The sequence below is a fragment of the Schistocerca americana genome, chromosome 7 (genome assembly GCF_021461395.2).
Source record: "Schistocerca americana isolate TAMUIC-IGC-003095 chromosome 7, iqSchAmer2.1, whole genome shotgun sequence".
Lineage (NCBI taxonomy): Eukaryota > Metazoa > Arthropoda > Insecta > Orthoptera > Acrididae > Schistocerca > Schistocerca americana.
The window spans coordinates 599,498,867-599,514,276 of NC_060125.1; the positions used below are offsets into that span (position 1 = coordinate 599,498,867).

Here is a 15,410-nt window from a genome sequence, read left to right on the forward strand (position 1 = left end):
TTATCAAAAGCAAAACCATAAAAACAAAAAATTAGAATCATAAGAACTTAAATAAACTGAACATCTAGCAGTAATTATTAAAGAAAAAATTAAAAAACGCAACAGAATTAAACTAAGAGAAAAATAATACCAAAATAATATCTAATTATATTCAAATCAGCATATGAATACACACAAATAATAAAAACAACACTTGACAGGAACATTAAAGAATGAACCAACCACCAACAATTATTTACTAAACAAAGAGGGATCAAAAAATAGTTATAAATAAATACTTTAACATAAAGACAAACCAAAAGAATTTAAAAAATCAGTACCATGAGACCGAATTATTGAAACCAAAATAGGGAAGACCTTAAGCACCTTCACAAACCGAAAAAACTAAAAAAATAACAGGAAAAAATAATCATCATATTCAATAAGAAAAACAATAATGAATATAAATAAAGAACAATATATTCCAATCTCAAAAGAATAAGTGAACTTGGAGTTATAATTTGGGGTGCGATTTCGTAACGACAGTAGGAACACTCTCGTGTTTATCCCGCGCACCCTGACTGCATTTGTTTTTACGGCGGTTGATGATACGACCTGTCGTGCTGTGATTCATGAACATAATTCCAAGGGGCGTTTCCCCAACAAGCTCGCCCACATACCGCTGTTGTAACCCAACACGCCCTACAATGTGTCGACATGTTGTCCTGACTTGCTCGATCACCAGATCTGTCTCCAATCGAGCACATGTGGGGGATCATCGGATGACAACTCCAACCTCATCCGCAACCAGTATTAACCGTACCTGTATTGACCGAACAAGTGTAAAAGTGGAACCCCGTCCCACAAAATGATATCCAGCACCTGTACAACACAATGCATGCACGTTTGCACGCTTGCATTCAACATTCTGGCGTTTAAACCAGTTATTAATGTACCAGCATTTCACATTTACAATGGCTTATCTCGCGCTTACATTAACCTGTGATCTTGCAACGTTAATCACTTAAGTGTGTTACCTAGACAAATGTATTCCCGAAGTTTCATTATTTTACGTTATTTAGTTCTTGGTGTTGAGATCTTTTTCCATCATTGTATGTGTTTAACGCAAACCTTTGTAACCTTTCGAGCTCACAAGATAAGTGCATTTGTGTTTTTAAACTCCGCCTTAAGCAAAACACAATGTATTCCTTTTTCTCTTTACTCATACATGCTTAGACACCTTAGTGTCACCTTCCATGGGTCTCGAATTATTTCTAAAACTACATTACTTGTGAAAATTGTTTTCTACAGATCGGCTTGGTTTTATACCTTTTGTCTTTTCAACAATACCTCATGTTTTTTGTCCATCTGTGTTTCTTTGGTGTGTTTTCGACACCTTTTAATACTTCACTAAAATCTATTTTCACAAGATTTTTACACAGAAGTGAGATTTGAACAAATACTTATGTCGTCATACTCATAGAGAGGCGCTATGTTCCTGTCGCCGACAGTAAAAAGGTGAGGAAACAATGTATAGAATTGCAATAGAAAAAGAACCTGGTCGATAAACATAACATGCCATCGATGTGATAGAAAGAATAAAAAAGCCGACCTGTAGAAGTAAGTTTTCATAATCAATTTAGTTTCAAAAACAAATAGGCCACAGAAGATGACTCTCAGCTGTCAAAACATATCTGAGTAAACATACATTGTGTTTTGCACAAGGTAGGGTTTAAAAACGCGAACTTCATTCTATAACGTCAACAGGAGTTCCAGACCCCAGCAACATGACTATGACAAAGATAACCACAGTGTTTACTTTTTTCCCCTCTAAAAACCAGTAAAGTGTAATATATATACAATTTGTGGAGTATGGAGGTAACAGCAGGCAATCACCAGAAAGGCTTAGCTTCTGATTCTGTCAAGTACACTGCCTTCTTATATACCATTACTATATGTGGTACCATTTGCCTCGAATGTCTCTGCTGAAGAGCTCATATGAGCCCTTCACTTCATGTTTGCAGCAGATATAGCATACAGACAGACAATATATGTAGGTGATATTTTAATATCTACTGCCAAATGAACAACTCATCTTGAATTGCCCAAAGATGTTTTCAAGCATTTGTAGAGGTAAGCATGACTTTAAAACTAAAGAAGTGCAGTTTTCAATAAGGGCTATTCCAGGGTTATAAAATCACAGAACATTGGAACATGCCTGATATTGAGAAACGTAAAGTAGTCGCTTGTTCCCACCCCTAAGAAGCAAGAAATAACTTAAATCACTTTATGGTTTACGTAGTTTCTATGGACAGTTTATGAATGGACGGTGTTTAAATGCACCCCGACTAAAGAAACATCTTATAGTTTGTGTCTGGGCCAGTAACTGTTAGAAAGTAGTTGATGCTGCAAAAGAGACCCTGTGCAATAGCAAAATTTTATTTGGACCTGATTTCACTCTACTCTTTTTAATTAGCCACGAGTGGTAGCAATATTGGGCTGGAAGCTCATTTGTTTCAAGAATATGAAGTAAATAGTAAATACAGACATCAGACAATTGCATTTGCAAGTAGGACGCGGTGAAAGTGTGAAAAGGCATAGTCAGTGACTGAAAAGGAATTTCATTTCAGTGGGGATCCCTAAAATTCAAATTTTATCTGTTAAGTCAGCATTAATTGTATATACAGACCACAAAGCATTAAATTACCTACAAGAGTGTTGACTCTATCATAGTCAATTGGCTAGTGGGGCCTCCTTATGCAACAATCTGACTTTGAAGTAATGCAGATTAAGGGTTCACATGAGGTGATGGCTGATGCCCTCTCTAGAGGACAATTTTTGAGGGTAATTTTGTTTAGAAAAACAAAATTGGATTCTGAAAAATGGAAATTAAGCTTTCCTGAATAGCATGACAATAGATTAGCACATTATGTCCATGTGAGATATAGGAATATGGGGGCCCAGAAATGTCTGCTGAAGCTGCAAGAAACTGTATATTTTTATAATACAATGAGGAAAATCCACAAACAGTTAGCTACATGTGACAGGTGTCAAAGGTCAAAGTGCTAAACAGAAAGAGCCAAGGACACGTTCCAGAAAAACCACTGAGTTTGGCTTCTGTACATCTGTATGGACCACTGCCCAGATCTACAAAGCCCTTCTGCTCTATTTTTGTCGTAAATGACTTGTTTTACAAATTCATTACATTGTACTCTGCATGTAAAGCTGCCAATACAGCCATAATTTCAAAATTAGCGAGAGATTTTTTATTGACTTACAAAAATTGTAGGAAGTGATGTCAGATAATAGATCCTAGTTTGTATTCAAAATTTAGAAATGTTCCTTTGAGAGAAATATTATCTAACACACAATCTGTGTTCATCACTGTGCAAGTAATCCTGCCACGAGATACATGAAATAAATTGGATGTCTATGCCAAACCTACTGTCCACAAAAGCACACCACTTGGATCAAATATATATCTAGTTCTGAGAACTTAATGAGTAGTCTACATCATACTTCCCCCACTTGAAATTATGTTCAACAACCAACCCACAAATTTGCTTTCAGCAATGATTGATTTCCCTCCACGCATTCCCATGCTGCCTGAAGAAACGAGATCAGTAGTCAAAAAGGTAAAGAAAAAGCAGGCTAACGTCAGGATAAGGACCCATAACGAGAAATGAAGAGGTACTCATTTTAATGTTGGAGATCCAGTACTGGTAAAAGCTCAAGAAAAATCATGTCAGATGACTCTATAACTCAGAAAATCACTTGACTCTTACATTGGACCTTCTTTAGTCATGGAAAGTACATACAGAAAAGCACGTCTGGTATACCCCAAGTCGAAAAAACTGTTTGAACTTTGAAACTCTATTGAATTAAAACTGTAAACATAGACTGATATATAAAACCCTGATTGTTCCTTCCTACCTAATTCTCACATTATATGAACAATGTTTTTCATTGAGTATGTCTAATATCTGTAATTAAAAAACACTAATTCATATCTATATATTCTACAGCTGCGTTATTACAGATTAAATAAAAAACAACCTACAACTGTGAATAAATTATAAGTTTGAGTTAAAACACAGTCGTCAGGTAAAACAAAAAAATTATGTGTGACAATCATTTGCTCATATTACTAAGAAACCCAATCAATGTTCTCAGAACAACTTCAGATGTATATGAGGTTTATGTTTCATTGTGAGTATTTATGCTAATTGTATCATACATATAAGAATCTGTCAAATCTACTCTGCAGCACAGCCACAGAGTACTGTTAAGGCCTTAAGCTGTAAATATACTCTGAGAGCCAAATAAAAAAGAATTTATTTTTTAACAATTAACATGTTGAATTGGGAAACCTGAAACTTTTTTCTTCTGTCATGCTTTGATGCTTCTAAGTCATAGGCTTAAACACAGTAGAAATACAAAGATCTATCTTTCGCTTGGCAGTGATACCTATATTTCTTTTTTAGGAAAAACTATCCTTGAAAAACTGTCAAATTAAAACCGTAAACATGATTGTAAATTCAGCAATTGTACGTTGGTAAACTTGGAGAGGTTGAAAAAAATCAGCCAAACAATTGCAAATAGAGGTTTATTGAAAACCTTGACCTAGGTCAATGCTTGGTGTAACAAGGTCCATTACACCTTCTGAAAAAGACAATTTTAAAATTGTGGAAACCCTGGTAAAAGGTCCCAATAAACATTTATTACTGGCTGGCTGATTTTTTGTTTCAACGTGCCCAAGTTTTTATAGTTCAAGTAAAGAAATTTATGTGCAACACAATGAACCAATAGAACAAGATGGGATGGTATTAGCATGTCAGAGGATCTCCCACAAGCACTGAGAAGCTGTAAAACTACTTTCTGGCTGAGTGGTTGGCCAATGTGGATGAGAGACTTGTTGGTCATTATGGTTGACTAATTGGTTTTTGTGACTGTCCACTGTGGCTGAGCAGCTGGTTGAGTTCAGTGTGGCTCAGCACATGGTTGACTGCCTGACAAACAAGACACAGCAGTGAATTGAGTGATTAGTCATAATGACTGAGTGATTGGTTGAGTGGCTGATCACTATGGCTGTGTGACATGTTGAGTGGCTAACTGACTGGCCTAGCAACTCGTTGACAAACGAATGTAGCTGGCCAGTTGTTTGAGTGACTGACAGTTGTGGTAGAGTGACTTTAAGTGGCTGGCCAGGATGTCTGAATGACTGGTTGAATGGATGTTTACTGCAGCTGAGCAACTGATTTAGTTGCTAGTGTGGTTGAGTAACTAGCTGAGTAGCTGGCCAGCATATCTGAGAAACTGGTTGAGTGACTGGTTAGTGAGGTTGAGCAACTGGTTGAATGGCTAGCCAGTGTAACTGGCTGACCAATTAAGTCGCTGTGCAATATTACTGAGTGAATAGATGAGGGACAGCCCAGACTGGATGATCAATCAGTCGAGTGGCTGCCAAGAGTCTCTGGCAATTGTTGATGACTGAACTGCCAATGTGGCTGAATGTTTGGTTGAGTGGCTGGGCAGTGTATTGGGTGGTTGTTTGATCACTGGACCGTCGTTTCTTAGCAATTGCTTGAGTACCTGCCGAATGTGGCTGAGCGATGAGCTGAGCGGCTGATCATTGTGGATGATCTCCCAGTTGAGTGCTTGACTAGTGTAGATGAGTGGCTGATTGAGTGGTTGACCATTGTAAATGAGTATCCAGTTGAATGCTTGACCAATGTGGATGAGTGGCTGGTTGAGTGCTTGACCATTGTAGATGAGCAGCCAGCTGAGTATTTGAGCAGTGTGGATGAGTTACTTTTTAAGTGCCTGACCATTGTAGACGAGGAACCACTTGTGTGTTTAATTTCAGTGGCTGAATGGCTTGTCATGTGCTTGACCAGTGAGGATGAGCGACCTGTTGACTGACTGACCATTGCAGATGAGTGAGCTTTTGTGTGGTTGACCAGTGTGGACGTCCAACCAGTTGAGTGCTTGACCTGCTTGGCAGAGCGACTAGTTGAGTGGTTGACCAGCATGGCCGAGCAACCAGATGCCCACTTGACCTGCACGGCTGAGCGTACAGTCGACTGGCTGGCCGACATGGCTGAGCGACCGGTCGAGTGGTTGACCAGCATGGCTGAGTGATGGGTCGAGTGGCTGAACCGCATAGCTGGGCGACTGGTTGAGTAGTTGATTATCATCACAGTGCGCTCCTGGCTGCTCCTGGCTGCTTCTGGCTGGGAACAGACAGAGAGTGGCCAATCGTGACATCGTTCTGGATTGGTTGAGAGCTTAGGAATTCAAATTATCAGAAACTATTTTGAATATTTTCCACAGTCAATTAATAACACCTGGAATTTTTTTCAGAACTCTTGACGTAAAGTGATGTTTCTCAAACAAGCACCAGCTAATCTTAAAGATTCATCTTGAGAAATCAGTTACAGTCTGTCTCTACAGTGAAATGTGAGTAAGACTTGCAGTAGGGAACTGCCTCACCCGGAAACACGTTACAGCTGCCGTAAGGACGACTAAAAATCTGTTTCCCGCTTAACAAGCGGTGATTTTAGTTAGACGATGTCCATCTGCGTTTCTTCTGTTTGTTATGCTTTATGTATTCTGTCTAGTGTTTACGGATTTAATGGAAAATAAACACTCCCTGGCCGTGTATGTGCATCGCAGTGTCAAGGATTCGGAAGTCGCGCTACGGAAGAGACGCACAACCTCGTAAAACAGCCTGTAGCTGCTGCCTGTGGCGTAGCAGGGCAGGGAGAGAGTGCGGACTCGCCTGCTCGCTCTTCAGTTAGCCCAGTGTAGCAGAGGTTTGGTGGTGTGGCTTCTATGGATTACATCTTACATGGGCTTCTAGAAGGCACAAGTTGACCCTATGGGAGTCGAACCAACATCGATATGATTTTCACGCTCCGCTTCTTATAACGAAGAGGAACCACGAGAGTGGCTATACTTCTACTTTCGAACCAGTGTACATGAATTGGTGTAACTCTTAAGCTATGTTGCGTCATTAATCGAAGTTTACTAATAATATTATAATTGTGTTAAGGATACTCTTTTGTTACTGGCGTTGGCAGTTCTGTCCAGTGAAGTAAGACATGCTATGTTCGTAAATGTACTGATAGAAGGCCGTAAAAACAGTATCATAAATGTCACAGGCCAGCGTGAGTTCACGAAGAATTTTGATAAATATTGGTGCGAAACACTGGTCATTACGTTAAGTAGTTACAAGCTCCTAGATTGTTAATGTTGCATGTTTCATAGAGAATGCTATTTGCGAATTTTTTTCTGGAGTTGTATTATAACGATTTTCGCTATGCGTGCGTTAGATAGAACTCCCAGGAACACTTAGGCTATCTACTCAGAAGTAACCGCCGCCATTATAAAAGGAATCGGGGAGTATTCTGTTATCAGTAGAGGAGCTGTAACATCAGAATGGGTCGCTCAGCGGTGCTAAATAGCTTCGAACGTAGACTAGGCATTAGATCTTATTTGAATAACAAATCTATTTGGAAAATTTCAACCCTTCTAAAGCTTCCCAACGTCAATTGTCGATGTGATTGTGAAGCGTGAAGGAAGAAACGCTGCCAAACCAAGCCCAGCCAGACTTCAACTACTGACGGACAGGGATCGTAAAGCATTGCGGAGAGTGGTTGCAAAAAATCAGATTAAATCAGCAGAAGGAACCTCACGTGAATTCCAAAGTGCTACCAGCAGCACAGCTAGCACAGGGAGTGTGCGCTGCCTCTGAGTCCCAGGGTCCCGGCTGGGTTGGGGATTTTGTCTGCGCGGGGACTGAGTGTTTATGTTGTCCTCATCACTTCATCATCATTCGTGAAAGTGGCTAGCTTGGACTTTGTACGGGGCTTGATGACCGCGCAGTTGAACGCCCCACGAATCACTCATAATCATCACAGGGAAGAATGCGGTAAAATGGTCGAGCAGCTCCTCATAAGCCACACAGGTCTGTCGTCAATGCTAAGCGACACATGAGGTGGTGTAAAGAGCAACGCCACAGGACTGTGGACGACTGCAAATGAACGATTTGGGGTGATGAAACACGTTATACCTCGTGCCAATCCGATTAAACGGTTTGGATCTGGCGAGAATCTGGAGTACTTTATCTGCCATCAAAGTATAGTGCCAACAGCGAATTAAGAAGGTGGTGTTACGGAATGGTGGTGTTTTTCGTTGATAGGATGTGATCGCCTTATTTCCCTTCAGAAAATGCTAAATGCTGAATGATATTAACATATTTTACAGCATTGTGTACTAGGTACAGTGGAGGAACCGTTCGAAGACTGGCTGTATCAGCTTGACAACGCACCTCATCATATGGCAGCATCTGCGAGACAATGGTTTGTGGACTATAACATTCCTGAACTGAACTGGCCTGAACCAAATGTGAAACCTCTGGGTTGAGTTAAAACGTCGATTTCACTCGACACCTGTGTCCCCCGTCACTGCCTTCTCTCGATGTTTTCCTTGAAAGTGTTCCCAGCAGAGTTCAAGCCATTGTAAAGTCCAAGTGGACACACCCCATATTAAGATCCATTAATAGGTGTCCCGATAGTTCTGATCAGATAGTGTATTTTGAGACATGATTGAAGGAGATGAAAGCATCTGTAGAACTCTACAGTCATAGCAAATTTGACCACATTTGTAAACGATACACAGTATTCCCCAGTACGGAAAACACCAGTCACAGCTGTACTAATTGCATGCTGTAAATTTTTGAAGCTCCAAATTCTGATTAGGTGTCACACTATGTGATCAAAAGTATCTGCACACCCCCAAAAACTTGTTTCTCATACTAAGTGCGTTGTGCTACCACCTACTGCCAGGTACTCCATATCAGTGACCTATCGTGAGAGAGCAGAATGGGGCGCTCCGCGGAACTCGCGGACTTCGAAAGCGGTCGGGTGATTGGGTGTCAGTTGTGTCATACGTCTGTACGCGCACCTTCTTGCTTCCCACTGCTGAAGAGCAATTCGGGAATGGCGATTGCATCTTTCAACATGATCGAGCACCTGTTCATAATGCACGGCCTATGACGGAGTGGTTGCACGAAAATAACATCCCTGTAATGCACTGGCCTTTACAGCGTCCTGACCTGAATCCCGTAACAAACCTTTGGGTTGTTTTGGAACGCCGACTTCGTGCCAGGCCTCACCGATCGACATCGATACCTCCCCTCAGTGCAGCACTCCGTGAGGAATGGGCTGCCATTCCCCAAGAAACCTTCCAGCGCCTGATTGAACGTATGCCTGCGAGAGTGGAAGCTGTTATCAAGCCCAAGGGTGGGCCAACACCATGCTGAATTCCAGCATCACCGATGGAGGGGGCCGCGAACTTTAAAGGCATTTTCAAGCAAGTGTTCGGATACTTTTGATCAAATAGTGTATATTATTTGTGTATGGATAAGTGGTACGCCTCACTGCACTGCTAAATTTATTTTGTCATTCCATTTTAAGTAATTTACTACCGACACACATTCGTGCTGTAAGTCTGTTCTGTGACGATAGGTTTTGAATTTGAATTTGATAAGGTTTTTTAGACCAGATTTTGACTAAAGGTGATTTACTGATTTCAACTGGTATCACATAATCGTGATGGAGCATTCCTAATGCCCAACCAATCATATTTTGTGGCACCTATTGTTAAAGAACGTATCAGTGTTGGAGTGCACACAGGAGCAGAAAGTTACACATTTTAATTTCCAAATAGTCGCCGTACTGTAAGACTACTCTTAGTGCAGCGTCCAATCACATTAATGTGGCCACCTGCCAGAAAGCCGAATAGCCTCCTTTTGTAAAGGGATCTGTGCAAGACTTGCAGAAAGAGAGTAAATGAGGATCTGGAAAGTGTCGACAGGGATGAACAGCCACGCAGAGTCCAGTGGCATGGCCAGCTGCGCTAGATTTGTCGGTTGAGGATCCAAGGTGCGCGACTGAGGTGGTCCCACAGGCTCTCGATTGGTTCGTAGTCTGGGGAGATTGGTGGCGAGGGGAGTACAGTAAACTCGTCCTGGTGCCGTTCGAACCACTCGCGTACACTGCCAGCTGTCTGACACGTTCCACTGTGTGCGGTGCCTAAAGGATGCTGCGCTCTCGGAATCCTATACAACAATTCAAGCAAATAGCATTAATACACTACTGGCCATTAAAATTGCTACACCAGGAAGATGACCTGCTACAGACGCGAAATTTAACCGACAGGAAGAAATTACTGTGATATGCAAATGATTAGCTTCTCAGAGCATTCGCACGAGATTGGCGCCGGTGGCGACACCTACAACGTGCTGACATGAGGAAAGTTTCCAACCGATTTCTCATACACAAACAGCAGTTGACCGGCGTTGCCTGGTGAAGCGTTGTTGTGATGCCTCGTGTAAGGAGGAGAAATGCGTACCATCACGTTTCCGACTTTGATAAAAGTCGGACTGTACCCTATCGCGATTGCGGTTTATCGTATCGCGACATTGCTGCTCGCGTTGGTCGAGATATAATGACTGTTAGCAGAATATGGAATCGGTGGGTTCAGGAGGGTAATACGGAACGCCGTGCTGGATCCCAACGGCCTCGTATCACTAGCAGTCGAGACGACAGGCATCGTATCCGCATGGCTGTAACGGATCGTGCAGCCACGTCTCGATCCCTGAATCAACAGATGGGGACGTTTGCAAGACAACAACCATCTGCACGAACAGTTCGACGACGTTTGCAGTAGCATGGACTATCAGCTCGGAGACCATGGCTGCGGTTACCCTTGACGCTGCATCACAGACAGGAGCGCCTGCGATAGTGAACTCGACGACGAACCTGGGTGCACGAATGGGAAAACGTCATTTTTTCGGATGAATCCAGGTTCTGTTTACAGCATCATGATGGTCGCATCCTTGTTTGGCGACTTAGCGGTGAACGCACATTGGAAGCGTGTATTCGTCATCGCCATACTGGCGTATCACCCGGCGTGATGGTATGGGGTGCCATTGGTAACATGTCTCGGTCACCTTGTTCGCATTGACGGCACTCTCAACAGTGGACGTTACATTTCAGATGTGTTACGACCCGTAGCTCTACCCTTCATTCGATCCCTGCGAAACCCTACATTTCAGCAGGATAATGCACGACCGCATGTTGCAGCTCCTGTACTGGCCTTTCTGGATACACAAAATGTTCGACTGCTGCCGTGGCCAGCACATTCTCCAGATCTCTCACCAACTGAAAACGTCTGGTCAATAGTTGCCGAGCAACTGGCTCGCCACAATACGCCAGTCACTACTTTTGATGAACTGTGTTATCGTGTCGAAGCTGCATGGGCAGCTGTACCTGTACACGCCAACCAAGCTCTGTTTGACTCAATGCCTAGGCGTATCAAGGCCGTTTTTACGGCCAGACGTGGTTGTTCTGGGTACTGACTTCTCAGGATCTGTGCACCCAAATTTCGTGAAAATGTAATCACATGTCAGTTCTAGTATAACATATTTGTCCAATCAATATCCGTTTATTATGAGCGTTTCTTCTTGGTGTAGCAAATTTAATGGCCAGTAGTGTATCAAGAAGCACTACCGCATTTCGATTTGAGTTAAAAACTAGCGCTTTTTCGTTATCTATGTGTTAGTAATTTTTGCTAGTTGCTTAATTACCTCGGCATCATTTTGGGGAAGGAATATTAGGGTCCGTCTACCATGCAGTTCAAATGGTTCAAATGGCTCTGAGCACAATGGGACTCAACTGCTGTGGTCATAAGTCCCCTAGAACTTAGAACTACTTAAACCTAACTAACCTAAGGACAGCACACAACACCCAGCCATCACGAGGCAGAGAAAATCCCTGACCCCGCCGGGAATCGAACCCGGGAACCCGGGCGTGGGAAGCGAGAACGCTACCGCACGACCACGAGATGCGGGCTACCATGCAGTTATTAGAGGCACAGTGAAAGCTCGGATTAGGAGATGAAAGAGGAAAAGAGTCGTGCCCTTTCCGAAAAATCATTCCGTCATTCAAGCTCTTTAGGGAGATCACAGAAAAGTTACATCTGGAACGCCTGATGGAAATTTGAACGACCCTCGTCCCAAATACAAATCCTGTGCCCCCCTGGCTTTGCGCCACCTCGATCATCTTGGGGAATTTGACTGCGGGGAGGGATATTTAGTACATTGTTAATGTAATTACAGGGCAATTATGTAACATTACTTAAAATTTTTATATTTATTTATTTATTTAACGTGATATGATTAGGGCCATCAGGACCTCTTACGTTGAGCAACGGTTTCAAACATAGAGTACCTTTTTTATATTGTAGTTACCTAAGAAATAACAATTTTAATACGACAAATACTATTAAGATGATTTGAGTATCTATAGTGGCAATGTGAGTAAATAATTCTGATTGTGAACTAATAAAGTTAATTCTGGAAGTTGCTGCCACTAATAGTGATGGTGATGATGAGGAGGAAGAGGAGGAGGATGATAAAAACAGTAGTGATAGTGGCAGATATAAAAAATTATAGGTGTACAAAATAAATGTTTTCTGATACAGGGAGTTCTGGAAAAAGGAAATTTAAGGAAACACGCGAGATAACAATACTGGGAAATGAGAAAGATATGGCTGAAAAGGAGGAGGTACAATGCTAACGAAAGCACGCAGGGACAATGGCAATCATTACTGTTGCTTTAGTTGACATGTCACTAACTGTCTTCTGAAGCTCGAGATCTTATGCAGTTCTGTAATATAATGCGGGATATTATTCCAGAAACGGGTTCCTGCTATTGAGGAGGACTTCGAGAAAGTGGCTGAACTATGGGTTGGGACACAAAGGACTTTTCTCTGATGCGAACAGGTGTTTCTGCCATCTAATTCAGACAAGAGCGTTAAGATCTAGGAGGGATATGGGGACAGTGTACTTCGATAAGACAGTAGAGACACGCAGCCGGATAGCTGTGCATATGATGGTGACATGTGATAAGAGTCCAACATCACAGACATAGAGGACACAGCCACTGATAACCAGCTGTAATCACCGTGAGCTTTCCTGAGGAAATCCTTGCAGGAAAACATCGTCATAATCAATAGCTGAAAGTATAAGCGTTTGTACGAGGTTCTCTTTCAGAACAAGAGGGAAGAATTTTGAAGATTTGACGTGAATTGTTTGTAGGATATTTACAATAGTAATGCCTGTTACATTTCTGTGATTGACTAGTATTGGGTAGCTTTAGTACAGACTCTTAGGAATCGATTTTGGAGCAGCTACACTTTACATGTATGTTAGAGGCTACACACCAATTTTAAGATCCAAAAGTGTGATAGGTGATAGGATAATCATGTTAAAAATTCTGAGCTTTCCCTCAGTAGTAAGACCGTTGACTTTGATTAAACGGTTCAAATGGCTCTGAGCACTATGGGACTTAACTTCTGAGGTCATCAGTCCCCTAGAACTTAGAACTACGTAAACCTAACTAAACTAAGGACATCACACACACCCATGTCCGAGGCAGGATTCGAACCTGCGACCGTAGCGGTCGCGCGGTTCCAGACTGTAGCGCCTAGAACCGCTCGGCCACTCCGGCCGGCAACTTTGATTAACGGGTAGAGCGTGAAAAACGTTTATGATCCTCTTTTCTAAATTCCTGTAGTATATTCATAAGGCACCCGACAGACTGTGGCATAAAAGTATCACACATAAACTCCTTAAATGTCGCTTTCCGAAACATATGATCAAAATAACAGGAAAATGACTGTCTATCTTCGTTCACCTGGGGCCAACAGAAGAGGAGCAGATGGGCCGCATCCTCTCGCAATGGTCAACAAAGCATTGACGTAACTGCGCTGAAGTGGATGTAGAGTGACTTGGTCAATAGAAATTATATGGTTCCAGAGACCTTTTTAAGTCTCAAACATCTATGATGTATTTATGCAGACTGAAGCGACTAACGAAAATTTGCACCAAGACCGGGAGTTGAACCCAGGTCTCCTGATAGCTTGGGAGATGCGCTAACTACTATGCCACCCTGTTACAGTGGCTTTGCACAACTTGCCATCACATAACATGCTTTGGGTGCACGCCTTTTGTAAACAACATTTCTTCACTATGTTGTAATCTGTAGTTCCTTTCCGAACTCCGGCGACACTGTGGCCAGCAGGGCCACGGCAGCAGAGTCGGCGCCTCTTTCTGGCACTCCCGGCTGTCGCATTCCTTTCTGCGCCAGAGATCGCGCCCAGCGCAAGACTTATAATACATTTTTCCCATTTTTTTGTTCTCCTCGGAAGGAGGTTTAATCTTATTTCTGAGGGGTTTCTAGGGGTGAGGGCGGCCTCCTGCGCTTCTCGAGGGTGAGGCAGCCGCGTGGCGAAACACGCGGACGAAAGGAGAGGCTGCTTCCGAAAGCGAAGACGGCGGAAGGGGGAAAAGTGATGGCGAAGAAAACGGTGGAGGACGAGAACGCCGGCACAGGGAAAAAGGGGGGGGGGGCGGAGGGGGTGCTGTCGCGGTAACGTACGGCCCGCGCGGCGCTAATGGATGCCTCGACTAACCCAACATAACCTCACTCTCGCGCAAAATGGCCTCCATAAAGAAAAGGGAAGAGGAGCGCGGCGCCGGCAAGGAGGGGAAGGTGCGCGGTGGGGGTGGGGGCGGAGGGGAGGGACCGCAGTCAAAGCGCGCGATCTTTGTTTGCGCTCGCGGCTGTTATTGACCATTCACGTGGCCAGGCTTCAGTACCTCATCTGGCCACAAAAACAGTACCCTGGACGTCACCAATGTGGTACACCAACCAATCGGCAGAAGACTCGAGTGGCACTTTCCTTCACTGGACACGAGACATTTCCAGTACGCTCAAACAAGACCACCCGCGGCGCTTCACAGTGATTTGTGGGGTATAGATGTAAATGCTGCTAGATTTATTACCAGTAGGTTCGACAGAATGAAAGGATTACGGAGATGCTTCTTGAACACAAATGGGAATCCCTAGAGGGAAGACGACGTTCTCTTCGCGACGTATTACTGAGAAGATAACTGGTATTTGAGGCTGACCGCTGGACGATTCTACTGGCACCAACGTAAGAGCCACAAAGATAAGACACGAGAAATTAGGACTTGGACGGAGGGACTAAGACAATCGTTTTCCCGTGCGCCATTTGTGTTTGGAACAGGAAAGGAAATGACTAGTAGTGGTACGAGTTACCCTTCACCATGCACCGTACGATGGCTTGAGTAGCATGCACAATGAAGCGCCAAAGAAACTAATACAGACATGAGTATTCAAATACAGAATTTTGTAAACAGGCAGGGTACAGCAGTGCGGTCGGCAACGCCTGTAAATGTCTGGCGCAGTTGTTACACCGATTGCTTCTACTATAATGGCAGGTTATCAAGATTTAAGTGAGTTTGAACATGGTGTTATAGTCGGTACACGAGCGATGGA

General features: G+C 43.0%; 1 protein-coding gene across 1 annotated transcript in view; it reads left to right on the forward strand.

Annotated features, from left to right (window-relative positions):
• Positions 1-14,546: 14,546 nt before the first annotated feature.
• LOC124623138 (paired box protein Pax-6-like) overlaps positions 14,547-15,410 on the forward strand; it is a 72,152-nt gene continuing 71,288 nt past the window's right edge. The window contains exon 1 of the mRNA XM_047148929.1: positions 14,547-14,613. Within this exon, the coding sequence (XP_047004885.1) occupies positions 14,547-14,613 (67 nt within the window). The remainder of the gene's footprint in view (positions 14,614-15,410) is intronic.